The sequence below is a fragment of the Telmatherina bonti genome (genome assembly GCF_933228915.1).
Source record: "Telmatherina bonti genome assembly, chromosome: 1".
Lineage (NCBI taxonomy): Eukaryota > Metazoa > Chordata > Actinopteri > Atheriniformes > Telmatherinidae > Telmatherina > Telmatherina bonti.
This window is the reverse complement of record NC_136619.1, coordinates 37,715,639-37,733,008: the sequence shown is the minus strand read 5'-3', so window position 1 is coordinate 37,733,008 and position 17,370 is coordinate 37,715,639. Positions and strand designations below refer to the sequence as shown.

General features: G+C 43.9%; 1 protein-coding gene across 3 annotated transcripts in view; it reads right to left on the bottom strand.

Moving 5' to 3' along the window:
* lrp4 (low density lipoprotein receptor-related protein 4) overlaps positions 1-17,370 on the bottom strand; it is a 139,728-nt gene that overhangs the window by 27,697 nt on the left and 94,661 nt on the right. For all 3 annotated transcript variants that reach the window (XM_079240913.1, XM_079240911.1, XM_079240912.1), the window contains exons 4-13: positions 16,138-16,251; positions 15,934-16,050; positions 13,584-13,712; positions 8,246-8,365; positions 7,896-8,021; positions 7,236-7,361; positions 5,569-5,703; positions 4,045-4,170; positions 3,420-3,650; positions 346-502 (exon numbers count right to left, since the gene is read on the bottom strand). In XM_079240913.1, coding sequence (XP_079097039.1) covers positions 346-502; positions 3,420-3,650; positions 4,045-4,170; positions 5,569-5,703; positions 7,236-7,361; positions 7,896-8,021; positions 8,246-8,365; positions 13,584-13,712; positions 15,934-16,050; positions 16,138-16,251 — 1,381 coding nt within the window. The remainder of the gene's footprint in view (positions 1-345; positions 503-3,419; positions 3,651-4,044; positions 4,171-5,568; positions 5,704-7,235; positions 7,362-7,895; positions 8,022-8,245; positions 8,366-13,583; positions 13,713-15,933; positions 16,051-16,137; positions 16,252-17,370) is intronic.

The following is a 17,370-nucleotide window of genomic DNA, read 5'->3' as shown; positions in this document are numbered from 1 at the left end:
TCTCCTAGTTTTCAGTTAGCTCATGCTAATGAGCTTCCTAAGAAGCTGCATGAGCTTTCTTCTTTTAAATTTCACTGGGGTTTCATCCAAAACTCCCTCCTGCCACTGCATACCAACCCAAGGAGGAGGACGCACTTTGCTGCTGCCCCTTTCATGAATTACTTGTTCCACACAGATGCTCGCCTCTGGGCAACGCTGTGCTGCCAAGCTTTAATCGCTGCTCTGCTGCTGCATGACAACTAGGACACATCCAGGGGGGATATGCATATATGAATGTGTGTACATTTGAAAGCATCTGTGGTGAATTATGGAGTGTTTGTGCATGTGTGTTTTTGGGACTCGTACCCCTCTATCGGGTGCAGTGCGATGGCTCTGGGCTTCTCCATATTTTGCCACAGTAACACCTTGCGGTGTGTCCCGTCCAGATTGGCCACCTCGATGCGGGATGTCCCAGAGTCTGTCCAGTAAAGCTTATCATGGATCCAGTCTATAGCCAGTCCACCTAAAGGAGAGAAAAACACTGAAGTAGCTGGATATCAGCCCAAACCTGTTGCCATGGACAGTCAGCGATGTAAAGAGGATTACAGAGACAACTTTTTCACTGCTGATCAAGTACATGTGTGGTTTTCTGGACACTTCCCCATTAAAAAATCCCAACGACCAGGAGTGTACTTTGCTATTAATTATGCAAATTACACAAGTAACTTCCCTCCTGTTTTATATTTACTACTATTAGCATTTACAGTATGCGTCTTTCTCTGACCACTTCCAGGGTAATTTAACTTTTTGTTTGAGAAACTCCGGGGTCCACAGGAAGGGAAAGTTCAGCTGTACAGCACACAAGACAATTTAGATTCTTTACATTAAACACTAAAAGCATCACGCAAAGAAAGCATTCGAATGTACGAAAAGGCAGCAACAAAAAACAAAAATCAAAATAAAATCAGAAGTTAAAATAACTAAAACAAGATCAGGTAAAAGTTGCTGTGCAGATTTCATGCAGGCGCATGAGAAAAGAAATGTTTTTAACCTGGATTTAAAAGTGTCGACATTTGATGAGAGTTTAATCTCCACTGGCAACTTGTTCCACTTGTTTGCAGCATAACAGCTAAATGCTGCTTCTACATGTTGGGTCTGGACTCTGGCCTGGGACTCTGGCCTGGGACTCTGGCCTGGGACTCTGGCCTGGGACTCTGGTCTGGGACTCTGGTCTGGGACTCTGGTCTGGGACTCTGGCCTGGGACTCTGGCCTGGGACTCTGGCCTGGGACTCTGGTCTGGGACTCTGGTCTGGGACTCTGGTCTGGGACTCTGGTCTGGGACTCTGGCCTGGGACTCTGGCCTGGGACTCTGGCCTGGGACTCTGGCCTGGACCTCTGGCCTGGGACTCTGGCCTGGGACTCTGGCCTGGGACTCTGGCCTGGGACTCTGGTCTGGGACTCTGGTCTGGGACTCTGGCCTGGGACTCTGGCCTGGGACTCTGGCCTGGGACTCTGGCCTGGGACTCTGGCCTGGGACTCTGGCCTGGACTAGCTGTCCTGAGTCTTTGGATCTAAGAGCTCTGCTCGGTTTATATTCTGTGAAAATATCCCAGATGTATTCTGGTCCTAAACCATTCTGGGATTTGTAAACAATCAGAAGGATTTAAAATCTATCCCGTGACTGACTGGAAACCAGTGTAAAGACGTTAAACTGGTGTGACGTGTTCAGATCTCTTAGTCCTGGTTAAAGCTCCAGCAGCAGCATCTGGATGAGCTGCAGATGTTTTCAGCTCTTTTTAGGAAGTCCTGTTAAAAGACCATTCCAGTAATCCTTTCTACTGGAGATGAATGTATGGAGGAGTTTCTACTGGTTGTTCTGGGAAACTAAACTTTTCATTCTGTTGATGTTTCTGATGGTGAAAAGCGTCTCAGGGCACATTTCAGGATAGCCCGCTAGACTCGGCCCGATCGGGGACTCGGCTCAGGTGTAGGGGGGTGTTTCTATGCAGACTGAGACCGTGCTCATGTTTGGCCCCACGAGCCAAACCAGCAGAATAATATATTCCTCATTCTGAACAAAGTTGGCGCTGCACTGGTATTTAGAAAAATAGAGGACAAGACCAGCGTTAAAAAGAAAACTCTGTTAGGGAAACTATCCTTGTTTTGGGTTTTTATGCAGGTATCCTGCAGAAATACTCTGCAACAATGAGTGCAGTATGAACAGCAGACGAGGCAGAGGATGATCACCATGTATTTACTCACAATGCAATGCGTCGCTAAATGCACAAAGTCACTTTTTAGTCTGCTTCCCGTATTTGGTCCACTAGGAACGGACTGAGACCTGCGTTTGTAGGCGGACCGAGTCCGCTTCTTTGATCCAAATCAGAATTCGTTTGGTGCGTTCACATTTCCACAAATGAAGCGGACTTTTCAAGCAAATAGACTAGCATTTTATTAAAAAATGCCTGATGTAAAGGTGCCCTTAGTGAAGCCTTGATCTGACTGCTGACAGTCAGATCTGAATCCATCAACTCGGTCGGTGATTATAAGAGCCTGAATCATCCGATGTTAAGCAACATTGACCCTCTTCTCTTTGCTTCCAAGCAGAATAATCTCAATTCTGTCTTCATTTAACTGTAAAAACTTCTCTCTCCAGGGTTAAACTGGTCAAAGCACGAGCTGATTTCAGCATTTCAGGGACCGTCAAGATGTTTTTTTCCCTTTTCATCCAGCTGACACACAGTTTTCATTTCAAGTAGCTTTTAAAGGTAAACAAAGCATTTATGACAAGGACGTATTCATGTACTCTCTGATACTACGACTCTCTTCATACTGGGCTCATCTGTCGTTACATAAAACCTTTCTGTGACACACACGAGGCCTGAAGGTATTGATGAATACATCAGGACCAATGTAGGGGTTTAACATTGTGGTAAAGGACTGGAGAAACATTTCCAGGCATGAGTTTAATATGAGAAGAAGAGAAAAGAGGTAGATGGGAATGTTTAGCAAAAGAAAAAAAAGCTAAATATGCTATTTTCATTAAAAACATGCAGGACAGATGTTACTGGCTGAGCTTAAGTAAATACTGAAACAACATGAAAAAGCATGGAAGAAAGATGACATAAAAACATGAATAGTAAAGAAGGAAAAGGCAGCCAGGGTGAAAGGATAAAGACTAGCAGACTAAAACAAAGAAGCTAAAACTGGAGCAGGAAACTAAAACAGACAATGAAGATGAAAGAAAAAAAAAAGACAAGAAGTAACAGAAGTCTGAGCCGTGTTGATGTCACACCGCTGAACTCTTACAAGGTGATAAATGAAGTGAGGGGGTGCAGAGCTTTGTCCGACAGAGAGGCAGAGTTGAATAAATTGGGTAAATGATGAAGAGCTTGCTGTCCTGCATCTGAACCCGCGACCCACCAGCTCCCGCACCCACCTGGGCTCTCCAGACCCGTGGAGACCACCTCCTCCACGTTGGAGCCGTTCAGGTTGGCCTTCATGATGCGATCCAGCGTCACGTCCGACCAGAACACCAGCTCACGGCTGTGATGGAAGTCCAAAGCGATGGCATTTTCCAGGTTGTTGAGCAGAAGGGTGTATTCAGAGCGATGTGGCAACACCTGGCGGATGTCGATGCGGTTGGCGAACAGCAGCACCGGCTCTGGACCTGAAGGACGGAGCAAACACGGAGGAGAATGGAGCAAACTGATGCAGGAAACATGCAGATAAAAGAGGCAGAACCAGAGCCGAAGTGCACTTTTAATAACGCAGAGTATTAATCTCCGTGGAGGCGAAGGTTTGGCTCGAGGCAGACAGACATGACCTGGGTTTAACACTGGCCTGCAGCAGATTGATGGGCTGCTCTACCAGGCTTCCACTCTGCAGCTAATCTAAATCTAGTCCAGACCCTCAGAGTGAGCCCAAGACCCCAGAGAAGAAGAGTGGATATGGTTTCAGCTGGAGCAATTACAAACCCTGTGCAACCAAACTTTTATTAGAGGTCAAACTCTGGTGACTCTGTGGTCACACGCCGCGGATAAAACACAGAAAAGCCGTTTTACCCAGAGCTTTGCAGCTGCGCTTGTCAGGTCGGAGCTCATAGCCCTGAACGCACCAGCACTGGAACCCCCCCTCTGTGTTGGTGCAGCCCTGGCTGCAGTAGCCTTCTTCAGCACACTCGTCCACATCTGGAACAGACCACAGAGGATGACAGGGGAAGGAAACAGTGGAGTCAATCTCCCGCAGGGTGAGCAGGGAATTCAACTCTAAACAGTTGCAGCAGATGCAGAAAAGCTGCTTCATGTGGCAGCGCTGAGGTCACAGAGTATCCGGAGGTCCTCCTTCTGGGAGAACAGAATGTGTAAAACAAGCCATTTTGGAGATTTTATTGATTTTATTCAGAGCTGGACCTTTGCAGAGCTAATTTTCACATACCGAACTCTGATTTGACAGAAGTTTAGATCTACAGCTGCACATAAAGACGAGAATTCACCTTCATCCTGAACGTGGTTCTTACTTTAAACCTTTTTCATTTGTGCTGCTGTGTGACATTTATCTGTTATATATAACACTTTACATTGATATTTACACATTTGAACAAATCTCACAAGTTTACTAGGAATATCTGAAAGTGTTCAGAGAGATCACACGGCTGCAGAGATTTCCTCATTTCACTATGGAGATGCAGTTTCCAAACAAAGCTTTTATTACATGTAGAATTTCTCTTTTGATGATGCATCTTGTTTTATTCAGGTCAACTTCGTTATTTTTAGCCTTCAGATTATTTTCTTATTGTTTTAGCTTGTTAGCCTCACAGAAGCCACGATGCTGCATGCTAGCATCTGCTGCAAACACTATGATACTTGCACTAGAGAGCTGCTGTCAGTTTATCTGATTATTTTATTAGATTATCTATTAGACAAACCTTCAAATGCATGAATTAACTGACTGCCTGTCAGCCATTGTTGTAGCAGATGTCTCTGGCAGCCAGTGTGTTATGCAAATGCATTTAAGTTGGTAAAGAACACCCAGTTCTTATTTATTTAAGCCATATTCAATCAAAATCATATCTTTGTCGTGCAAAAACCCAAAAGGTTAAACCATAAAAATGAATAAATTAATTCAATCTAAATGATTTGAACTGGTGGATACTGTATTTATTTAATTTATTCTTTTATTTACCCATAAAAAACTAAATCAGGTGGTTCTCTACAGATTTCACATACAAGTTATCTAATAATGATCAAACATATGAGTCACACATTTTCCCAAGACACATCTTGAGGTTATAAAAGTAAAGATTAATAATAATCCTGCATGTGGCAGGAATGTGTGGCAACACACCAACATGCATTTTAGGCTCATGCTATATTTAGGAAGTCAGTGAAGCTATCAGATGTTAAACACAAAGCTGCAGAGGTCATGAATATCCTAAACCTGCTCACACACTTTCACTCACATCCATCTCACACACACACACACACACACACACACACACACACACACACACACACACACACACACACACACACACACACACACACACACACACACACACACACACACACACACACAGGCAGTGTTACCCTGGCAGGTTTGGCTGTCATCCATCAGTCGGTATCCAGTGTGACAGGTGCACTGGACCAGTCCTCTGACCATCTGACACTTCTGGGAGCAGCCTCCGTTATTCTGGTTACAGTTGCCCTCGCTGGAGCGCGGCCCTGAACGCAGAGCGGAAACATTGCAGGAACATAAACACAGTTTGCTGATTCAGACACATGCGGGCTTAAAAGGAGCATCTGGTTCCTCTGATGTACAGCCTTGAAATATTTTAGCATGGAAATGAGCGATGCCTGAGGAAGCTGAGGTTTATTAACATGTCGAGATTTATTTCAATACGTACGAAGCCACACATGGTGTTCTGTTTACAGCCCGACCTTCTCTCTGCTGCCACTGTCGACATTTCACCGACTTTTAGACCTTGCAAGCGGCGGAGACACGTTTTCCATTCTGCTTTTCTTTTAGCAGGTATGCCAGCGAGAGCTGCATCGCTGAGCAGAGAGGGTGGGGGACGCTCATCAGGGTGCCGCTTGAGGAGAGAGATAAGAATCGGCCCCAAGGGGGGGATAAACATAAGGCCCGCAGGCCAAAACCGGCCCACAAGAGATCAAATTTGGCCCGCGAAACGTTTTTAAATATGTGAAGTTGCCTTTTAAAAATGTTTTAACATGACGCATTTCCAAGGCAGGAGGATAATTTGTTAAATATTTTATATCTTACTAACTTAATACATCTGACTTCATGATATGAGGTGAGTCAGTTCAGATTACTACAAGCATGCAGAAATGTACATATATGTACACTTAAAATAACTTCTTGACCGTTTTTCTCTTATTATAATGTGAAATACCAGATTTTCTTATTTCCAGATGCATGTCAGGAAATGTTTTCGTGATTTAATACATCATTGTGATTTGTTAACTTTACTACACACATAAATGTTGAACTAAAATGGAGCTGAAACTGCACAGATTGTTTTCTTAAAGGATAGTTCATCAACATCTTGATGTATTTGTACTTTTTTCCACTAAATCAAGGGGTAAAAATGAGGTGTTCTTGTTATGTGATAGTTATCATGCTGGGATTCAACTGGTCTAGCCCGCCTGGGCATGAATATGATGTCACACCATTAAAATACCATAACAGAAATAAAAATATGAGTAAATTAGTTTGTATTGAAAAGAGCGTAAAGTGCAATTAAGCTAAAAAATAAATCCAGATTTGTATTTAAAGTCTTTTCAAATCTTTTAAGCATTTCTCCGCAGATCAAGATTCATGTGCTGAAGTCCCATATCTGAACTTTAGCAAATTTTCACACTTTGTCATCTCCTGATGAAGGATCATTCAGAATCCATCTCGCATCCTCTCTTCTCTGAACGCTCTACAGTCAGTAAAAGTCGACTTGTCTTATTTCTACCTCTGTCCCTTCCTGTCTCTTCCTCCAGCTAGGACTTCTTGTGTTTCTTTCCAGATGACATCATGTTTTAGGCTGGAAAAAAAAACCGGTTTCTCTGCCTCTGCAGGCCAATGAAAGCTGTAAGAGTGTGTGTAGTGAATGCCAGAGCGGCATCAAGACTAGTGAGGGATCAGAATGTTAAGGCTGGAAAGTTATGCGGCGTTGCTTTAATAAGAAAATAAAACAGTAATGTTGGCTTCCTGCAGACTCATTCATGTATTTTCTTATCATACGTACGACAGTCATGGTGTGGCTGCTCATCAGTCCCATCCTCGCAGTCGTGGACCTCGTTACACACCTTCCTCTGGCCGATGCAACGCCCGTTCCCACACTGGAACTGATCAGGAGCACAAGGAGGATTCTCTGGAAGGAGATATGATGAAGCGTGTTAAACGTTGTTGTCATTTGTTGTTGTTTTTCATCCCAGTAAAATCAGAATCTCCCACTCTGCTCCTTATTCATGCCTGACATGTTGCCACAAAAACAGTTGTAGCCGTCATCATCCACGTTTACTGAGACGGTAGGAGTGTTTTCCTTTAACCTCTGCAAACAGATTACACCACAACAATACAGAGGATAAATACAGTACAGCTGTTAAATAATCGGTGTTTTTCATGTTTCATTGGGAGTAAATAGAGCCATAAATAGAAACCAGGATCCGAGTGAAACTTTTCTTCTTTTCTCTGCTTGTTTTCCATCATTTCAATCTCAGCTTGCAGCCAAAACAATCAGTCTGAACCTAAAAAGCAACTGTGCTTCTCACCGGGAAAAGAAAAAAAAAAAAAAAGGGGAAACAGTATCTCAACAGAGGAGGCTTGTTCTGAGCTGTTGTCATGGCTACGGCTGGAAGCTTGGGTTATATTTAGCCTCGGAAAACAAGATAACTACGGGTCTTACCAGTTTTCTCACAGCCCTCCTCATCGCTGCGATCCGAGCAGTCATCCTCACCATCGCATCTCCATGACAACCGGACACAACGTCCAGTTCCACAGCGGAACTGGTCGGCCGTGCACATGGACGTGGCTGCAGGGGGTATACATACACACACACACACACACACACACACACACGCACACACGCACGCACGCACACACGCACGCACACAGCAACACGTGAATGAACACAAGGTGCTGAAAGCTATAAACACACAAATGTTCAGGAATCTAAAATATTTTCCTTTGAAAATATCCGTCCGTTTGCAGGATGCTTAAAAGACTCCGTCGTTAGTTCTGAACCAAAAGACTCACTGCAGTTTTTCTCATCCGACTGGTCGTCGCAGTCGTACTCGCCATCACACCTCCACCCAGCATTGATGCACATCCCGCTGCTGCACATGAACTCCACCGACCTGCAGGGCTGATGGGAAGCTGCGAATACACACAAAGTCACCAGTCCCATCACCTCCGAGTGACTTAAACGTCCTACATTGATGCATCACCATGCACAAACACCTTCTGTGGTAATAATCCAGGGTTTGCAATAATAATACAGTTTACTTATCTTAATGACAACTATAGACTGAAAAACTATAAATAAACATTCAGAAAAAAATCTTTTCCTCCTGTTTCTAAAATGAAGTTTAACCTGTTTGAGTCTGTAAATAGCTTGAAATGATACCAAGGTAAGTGATGAAAAGCCAGATGATAAAAAAAGATAGTTTCCCTTAAACTGGAAACTAGTGTCAGAATGAAGAAAGCAACATTTATAATGGAAGGAAATTGGATCAACAACTCAAGGCTGTTTCACAGCAAAAGAAGTTGGTTTCATAGATGTATACAATGAGGTTTTATATTTCTTTGATAACATCAATGATCCTTCTGTCTAAAAGCAACGCTGGAACACATTGAGGCGTTACATGAAAAGAAGTGCAGAGAGTTGTAAAAGCTGTAAAAACTGGTAATAAATAGCTAAATCAGAATGGAAGAGAGAAACACATTCATACACAATGGTAGGTCTCTTCTATGGAAGAGATTTCAAAGACAGTTTAGGTCCAGATATTCCGTATTTTGCAGAAACTGGGTGATTTGTTTAAATTTCAATTGAAAATCTGTTCTAATAACCTCTTTTTTTTTTTTTTTTTTTGTCTTGTCCAGCATTTAAGCAAGCAGACTGATGTTCTGGATGCTGTGTTCTGCTGAGCAAATTTATTTTGCCTGTTCTAATAACCTCAATGCATAAATCATCTCAGTCTACCTGAAGTAAAACCTGGCAGTCTTCAGGCTGTAAAGTCCCATATGAAGGGATGAGAAGCTGTTCTGCTGGCCTGATGATGCAAAGCAGCACAAACTATCTGCTCATTCATTCTGAACAAAATGAAGAGTTCTGACGCTTCACATGTGTCCATACAGACGGTGTTTCTTCCAGGTCTCTCTTGTGATGCTATACGACCAAAATGACCCGAAACAACTTTTCATTTCTGCCATTTGTGGCTTTGCTGCCATGAGCTTCCCTCCATCCGACAGCATTACACAGCTGAACACAGACATTCCTGAATCATATGGGCAAGTCTGGATTATCCAATGGGCATTATGGGCACAAGCCCAGGGGCCCACACCCACTTGGGGCCCATTTACAGACTAGTGGGGCCCACATAGACCATCCACCAGCAGTTTGGACATAAAACAAAATGTACATAAAATCCAGATAGTTACACCACGGTGTCTAGTGTACTGCTGTTGGTACCACTGGCTGAGAAATGTCGTTTCACGCTGCATCATTCACAATTTTCACAAAGTTGCACTGGGGAAGTGGGGCCCATGGGGCACTCTGGGCCCAGGGGCCTGTGCACTTTTAATCCGCCCCTGCATATGGGACAACTTTGGTTTTCAAAACTTAAACAAACCGCAGTGATACAACACTTAAAAACACAATAAGAGAAAACAACTCCAACTATGTTGCTGCTGAATATCATTTATTCATTAGGATTGTGTATTTTGTATGAACTGCGGCTGCTTTTTAACCAGCTGATGACCTCCTCACCGCCTGGGTCGTTGTCTTAAGTAACGACTGCAGACATGGCAGGTTTCTCACAAGCCTGTTTGACATCAGATCCTAACCATGAGCTGCGGAGCCTGCTGTCCTCTCTGAAAGCTGCCCAGGAGCTTCACGGATCAGAAATGAAGTAAATATCCAGTCATTTAAATCGGCCTTCCTTCCTTTTTGCCACAAAACATAAATTAGCCGTTTTTATTTGCAACTTTTCCTGATCACTGGATGAGAGATCATAGCTGTCCGAACTTTGAGCGATTTCTCTCCGTGTGAGCAGATCAAAGTGAAGCTCAAACTGCCAGCAAATGAGGACGTAGGAGTACGGGAAGATTAAAGCGCCATCGAGCGCGAGCATCTTACATCCTCGGCTTGTGCGCGCGAGACGGAGTTTGCAACGTGTTTCAGCAGGAGTTGGCTCTCATCGAGCTTGTCATGGAGGGGGGGGTGGATTAAAAAAAAAAAGAAAAAAAAGAAGAAAAAAAAGATGTTGCGGAGCTTGGAGCATTCCTGCGTCTCGTATCGGCCGGGAAGGAGAAGAGAGAGATGATCAAAACAGCAGGTGGCTTTCCCGCAGAGAGCGAGGCAGACAGACACAGAGATAGAGAGGCGAGTGAATCAGCGTGGGACAAACACACCGATGCCCACGTGCACACACCCCCAAATGATTCACCCGTCCTTTATCTCTCAGTCTCATACACACACACACACACACACACACACACACACACACACACACACACACACACACACACACACACACACACACACACACACACACACAAAGCGCTTTCATGTGCTTAGCAGTGCAGCCCACAGCAGTATCGGTGGTTTCCGTGTGGTAATGAGGTATGCAATTTTGAGTGTTTTTGAATGTATGTGTGTTTATATATATATATATATGTGTGTGTGTGTGTGTGTGTGTGTGCATTCACTTGAGGCAAAGGAGAAGGAGTGAGAGAGAGGCTCCTTTTCTAACAAAGCGCCCTTCATGTGTCTGGAGAGTCGATGCCAAGGAATGCTGTCTGAGGATGGGCTGTCTTATGCCTCTGAGGAATGCCTCCTCTGCGAGTGTGTGTGTGTGTGAGATGGAGAGGGGGGGGGGGGGGGGGGGGGGGGGGGCGGAGTGTATCCACAAACTATGAAGGAGAATTCACAAGATGCTCTCTCGTAACACAAATAAATGGGCAGTTTCTAAGCGAAGGGCAGCGGCAAATGGAGAAAGAAGTCGGATTGTTCATCCCAACTCTGCTGACAGGATGTTGGAGTTTCTCTTCAAAGACCCAAACAGACTGTGTGTGGACACGCTGTGTGGTGACACTCTGTTATTTTGGGTTGGTTATGTGCCGTAATTTCACCTGCTGTCACCCATTATAAGACAGTTTATGTAAGAAAAAGAGGAAAAGATGTTAAAACACTTGAGAAGTGAAGCAGCTTTTAAAAAAAAAGCAGAATGTGGGAAGAAAGCAGGGAAAGAGGAATAACATGACCTTTCAGATGATCAAACGATGTTACAAAAGCTTGAAGCGGTGGTTATCACGTTGCAGATAAACACATCAAAGACATGGAAACTACTGCTTTTTACTCTGTGTGTGTGTGTGTGTGTGTGTGTGTGTGTGTGTGTGTGTGTGTGTGTGAGGAGATAGTGTAAGACAATGAGCGAATAAAACTAACACAAGATACCACAGCGAGAGAACAAGGATGGAGATGCAGAGGCATTTGTAAGCAGCAGGCAGCTCCTCTGAAGTGAGGAGAATGAAACATGATCGTGTGTGTGTCAGGACTGTGGCGTCACTGTGTGTGTGTGTGTGTGTGAGAGAGAGAGAGCGAGACACTGACAGAAGGTATCTAACAGACGAGCGTTTTCCAGTTATGACAGACGCTGTCAAGTTGCAGCTGTTCCTCAGCTCTACCTGCCAACAGCGGAACGTCAAGTCATGAAACTGAGACCAAACGTAAAGACAAAAGTTGTTTTGACACTGCGACCCAATTACTCTTCATCCAGCTCGTCACTTCTACTTTTCCCTGTAAGGCTCATCCACCTCTACAAACGGCCCCACTTGCCTCTGGAACACCAAGAAATGGGACGTCCATGTGTCGGCGCACAAAGCAGAGCGGTTGAGGTGTTTTTAGAGCGTCTCAGTCAAACGTCCTTCTGCGTGTAGGAACAAACTCTCTGATGGTGCTGCGCTCACGGCTGCATGACTGTGCACAGTTTGCATTTTCTTTTTAAAGAACACATTTCTACTCATCGTCATGTGTCAGAGCAGTTGAGACAACAACAGCTAAAACATTTTGCTAACTGGAAAAGGAGAGGACTTGATGTGGAAATGTGAATGAATACAGTTTGGCAGTTCGTCCCTCTCTGCTGTGCTTTGGCTCCGCCTCCTTGTACAGCAAGCTGAGATGTGTAAGCAGATTAACCACACAGTTTAGAAATAACAGCGTTCCGACCACCTGAGCAGCTGTTTTCTTTAGTTATGAGTACAGGATGAAACTAGTCCACATTATGTATAAAACATTTCCTACAGGTGAAAAAACACTGAAACAAAACAAAGACCAAAGCAGAAAACATCCACTGACATCATGGTCACCGTTATCAGCAGACACACAACTCCTGCGTGTACACACCCATTTTCACAAGCGCATAGCTCGCATTTACTTTTAAAAAACAGAGTTTTACTGATCACAACGTCTGACATGGAGGCAACCAGCCTATTTCTCCACCTGCAGGACCAGAGCGAGCTAACGGTTCACTTTTAGTCCCAGTGCGAAGCTAAACCAGCTTAATTACCTCATAAAGATGATGAAATCATAGATCCTCTCAACACATCTCACAGGATGCACCATCATGCCATGGCTCCATGTGGTTGCAGACTGGATGGTAAACATGCTGCTACTACAAACTGGAAAAGGATTTCATAAAGTTGTGGTCGGGTGTGTAACCATTTCTGAAGCCATTTCAGGATAACTGCAAAGATTTATTGAGCTCACACACTTTAAGCCTCTTAACTGTTTTACCAAGTCTGTGTGTTAAGATTTTAAACTGAATATCCTCGTCGTTGGTCCGTTGGCTCATTTTGCAAACTGTATTCACTGGCTGCAACCTCACACAAAAACAAGCTTTATACTGTACCAAAGCTTCATGTTCAGAGCCTTTAATGTACGTTTAAACTCCAGTTAAACTTGTGCACAAAGCTGTAAAACATGAACATGATTCGCTGTAAGAGGATGGAGGGAATGAAAGGTTGGGGGTAGAGCAGGAGACGTCTTCCAGAGGGGAGAAAGGAAACTCATCTAAAGACACAACAAAGCTCCTTTCCCAGAGGAGCTTTGTCTTCATCCTCTGTGTAAGAGGCTGTTTAGTGAGACAGAAGCCCTGCCGTGGATCTGCACGTCTCAGAGTGTATCTGTGCATGTATGTGTGTGTGAGTTTCTCAAAACAAAACTTGTTATGATCGAGTTTGACCAAGGTTAAGGTTGTAAAGACTGAGGAGGTGCGCTGAAGTACCAGTGTGAACATTACTGCTGTCTGAGAAGAAGATTTTAAGGTCAAATCAGGACGCCACAGTGTGCATATCCTGGTGACGGGAAACTTACAGCAGTCCGACTCATCCGACCAATCCCCGCAATCGTCATCTCCGTCGCAGTGGTAGATGTCCAGGATACAGCGGCCATACGCACACTGGAACTCCTCCACGCTGCAGGTGGCTGTCATCACATCTGAGGCTGCACACACACACACACACACACACACACACACACACACACAAACGTTAAGCAGATGCAGGGAAACGTGGCGCAGCAGTCGGCTGTCAGAACCTCTTTGAAGTTTGACTCAACTCTGCTGAGAATATCAAACTATACACGAGATGAAGGCGAGGCTCTATCAAGACAGCGATGATGACGGCGCGATAGGATTAAAGATGTTACCGTGAGGTCTCAGTTAACATGCGGCTGGAAAATCTTCATCTTTTTTTCTCTTCTCGCCGCCGGGATGCTGCAGACTGAGCAGCGGGGTTGATTGCATTTTACAAATAACGCTGCTCAAACCTGAAATAAACTCAGTTTGAACTATTTACCTCAGTTTCTAAATCTATTTCAATTGTTTTAAATTATTTAACATAAAATAAAAGGTCAACAAGTAATTTGCCTCTATGACAACTGTACAGATTGCTAGCCATCTAATTATAATCCAATTAAAAACCCTGTTAAATTTATTCTAAATCACACACAGCATTTGTATTTGTTCCCTGCAATAATTTAACAATAATTAAATCAAATATATAATCTTATAAAGATGATTAGCCTGTTTTATTAAGTAAGAAGTCGGCACAAATAAGAATTATGTGAAGTTATATGGAGCTTGAAGAGTTTCAGAAGGACGGCAGACAAAGCCCTTCTGTCCTGTGGAGGTCGGTTCAAAGGACACGAAGGATGGTTGAACAATTAAACACTGTTATTAATTATTAATCAAAATCCCTCAAAACCATAATTTTCCATGAAGAATTAAGTCTGAACCGTAAAGGTGACTACGGCATCACTGTAGGGGACGGTTCAGTAGCTTGAAAGCATGACATAAATTCAGCAGCCTGCAGGAAAAGCACCAGCTTTTAACTCTAAAGTTAAAGGTAAATGTTCAGTAACTGGTTTACAAGATGTTCATTTTGCCTGTGTGACAGAAACGGGTCATTTTCCGTTTGCTGATCATGTACGACTCAGGTAGTTCCCACAGAGCAGCAGGATGAGTTAAGCACCGTTCAGCTAGCGTTACATAGTTCCTTCATTTTCTGTATCGTTTGGAGCAAATCAGGGTCGCCTATCCCAGCAGTTACCTGGGGAGGCAGGGAACATGTTGGACAGGCCACCAGTCCATCACAGGACCAACGCAGAGACAAACAACCACTTGCATTCAGTCTTAAGTGACCTTTTTAGCTAACATTTATCTCTTTGGTGGGGAAGCCGGAGTACCAGGAGAGAACCCACACACATGGGGAAACATGCAAACTCTACTCAGAATGGCCACTGTGTGAACCCTCCCCCAGCCGAGACTCAAACCAGCGAGCTTCTCGCTGCAACGCCGCGTTGCTAACCTCCACAGCCGCGTGCAGCCCCATGATGCATTCTACGGATGTAAAAAAAAAAAAAGTACGAATAAATTCTGACAGTTTTGCTGCTCAAATGTTGCAGACTTGGTGTGAGGTGGAGGCGTTGCACCGGTAGAAAAACCCTCACATCATTTCACACACATTTATTTTCACTCTTCCAGTGTGTTTAAAACAGCAGCTGCTATTCTGCTGAAGGAAAGCTGGAAGTCTGAAACAATCCATGTTTTTCCTTCTTTCACTAATTCTCTGCTCATGTTCAAAAAGTAAGACTGAAGACGTGTTGATGTGATTTTATACATTAATAGTATAACACTGCTTCCAGCTGCGGATCCCTGCCGCAGTCCACAGTTCTTTCCTCTAATAATCTATTAATTAAATATCTCCTTTCTTGCATTGTACTTACATTACATATGTATTAGTATATGTATGCTTTTTTTTTTTTTTTTTTGCATATTTTATTATGTACAACTTGCACTGATTATGTCCTGTCACACCACTTCCTTGGTTTTATTATGTGTCATTTATTTTGTAATGCAGAAGTATCTTTATCGTGTCTCAAGACAAATTTCCCCTGATGGTACAATAAAGTTTACTTTAACTTACTTAATGTTGCTTGTTTCTCTCACCGTAATTTTAGCAAGAAAATCTTCCATCATGACGTCGCTGCAGGTCAGCATTTCCTTTTCATGAAGCTTGCTGTTTGAGTTGTGTCATGTGACCCAACTGCAGGCCTGCCTGCCTGTACTGGTCCTGCTGGACGGCACTGCACCACACCACGTCTACACAAACCACCACCGTTGTCTTATAAACACACACACTCGTACACATTCTGAAACGCTTACTGCAGTTCTCCTCGTCCGATCCATCCTTACAGTCCGTGTCCCCGTCACAGTACCAGTGCTCGGCGATACAGCTCCCGTCTGTGCAGCGGAACTCCTTGTCTGAACATTTACGCATATCTGGAGCGGGGAATAACACACAGGTATTGAAAGAGGAATATGTGCTCACATGACTCTGCTCATGTGCATCTTCTTCTGACTACCCACCACACTGTTCATCACTGTTGTCGCCGCAGTCGTTGTCGCCGTCGCAGTGCCACAGGCTGCGAATGCAGTAGCCGTTCAGGCAGTGAAACTCGTCCTCTTCACACTCCCTGGGAGCTGCATGGAGGAAAAGATTCAAGGTAAGTTTCAGAGATCAACAGGTACTAAACAGAAATCCACGTTCCTCACATGACAACTAAAACTGAGGCTGGTACGGAGGCGAAAGATGAAAACAGATGGGTTTTTTTTTGTCTTCAGGGACAAAAAGGACTTTTCAGAGGTTGCAGGTAGAGCTCCAAGATGCTCAGACAGAAATCGGCCGGTTACCAGTGCAGCCAGACAGCTGGTGAACAAGCCGACTTCACATTGACTTACATTAATAATGTCCTCATTAACAAAGCTTCTGAATTAATAACAGTTCTTGTATAAATGTAAAAGTCAGAGTTGAAGACAGTTGAATCCATTTCAACTGAAGAGGAAGCTTGATGCTCATTGGCGGTGTCTTGCTGAACTGTGAAGAAGTCTGGGGTCTTTTGCAACTTGTAGGTAAATATCATGACTTGTGTGACGGCAGCATGACCACATGCCACATGCTGAACCAATTTCTGTTCAGCTTATTATTACAGCTACTTGTACAGACCCTTTGAAAAACTTCATTTTTACAAACTTTTTGCATTTCTATCAGCACATTTAAACAAAAGTGGTTACCAATTGGATGCAGCCAGTTAGTTGGCTTTTTAGTCACCTTGTTGAAGTAGAATAATTCTGTTTGCATTAGGTTTGTATACGGTCCATGCATTAGAAGTTGGCTGGAGGCTGGGAGTCGCCTGGACTGATGATGAGAGGAGTCCCTGCTGTCTTGAGTTGCATTTTCTGAAGGTAGTCTTCTCTTCTTTCTCCCTTTCATGTAGAGCAACTCCAGTCCTCAAGGACCACAGTCCAGCAGTTGTTTGGAGTTGTTTTTCTGCTGCAACTCACTTGACTCACATCAATGGGTAATTAGCAGACTAGTGCAGAGCTTGACATCAAACTCAGCACTAGTCTGCTAATTGTCGAGTCTGAGTGCCGAAGTGTCCTTGGGCAAGACACTGAACCCCAAGTTGCCCCCCGATGTGCCTATCTGGGTATATATGTACGTCGCTTTGGATAAAAGCGTCTGCTAAATGACTAGAATAGCATAGAAAAGCATAAAATAGCATAGAATAGAATAGGGTGTGGCTATCAGGTATGCGCTGC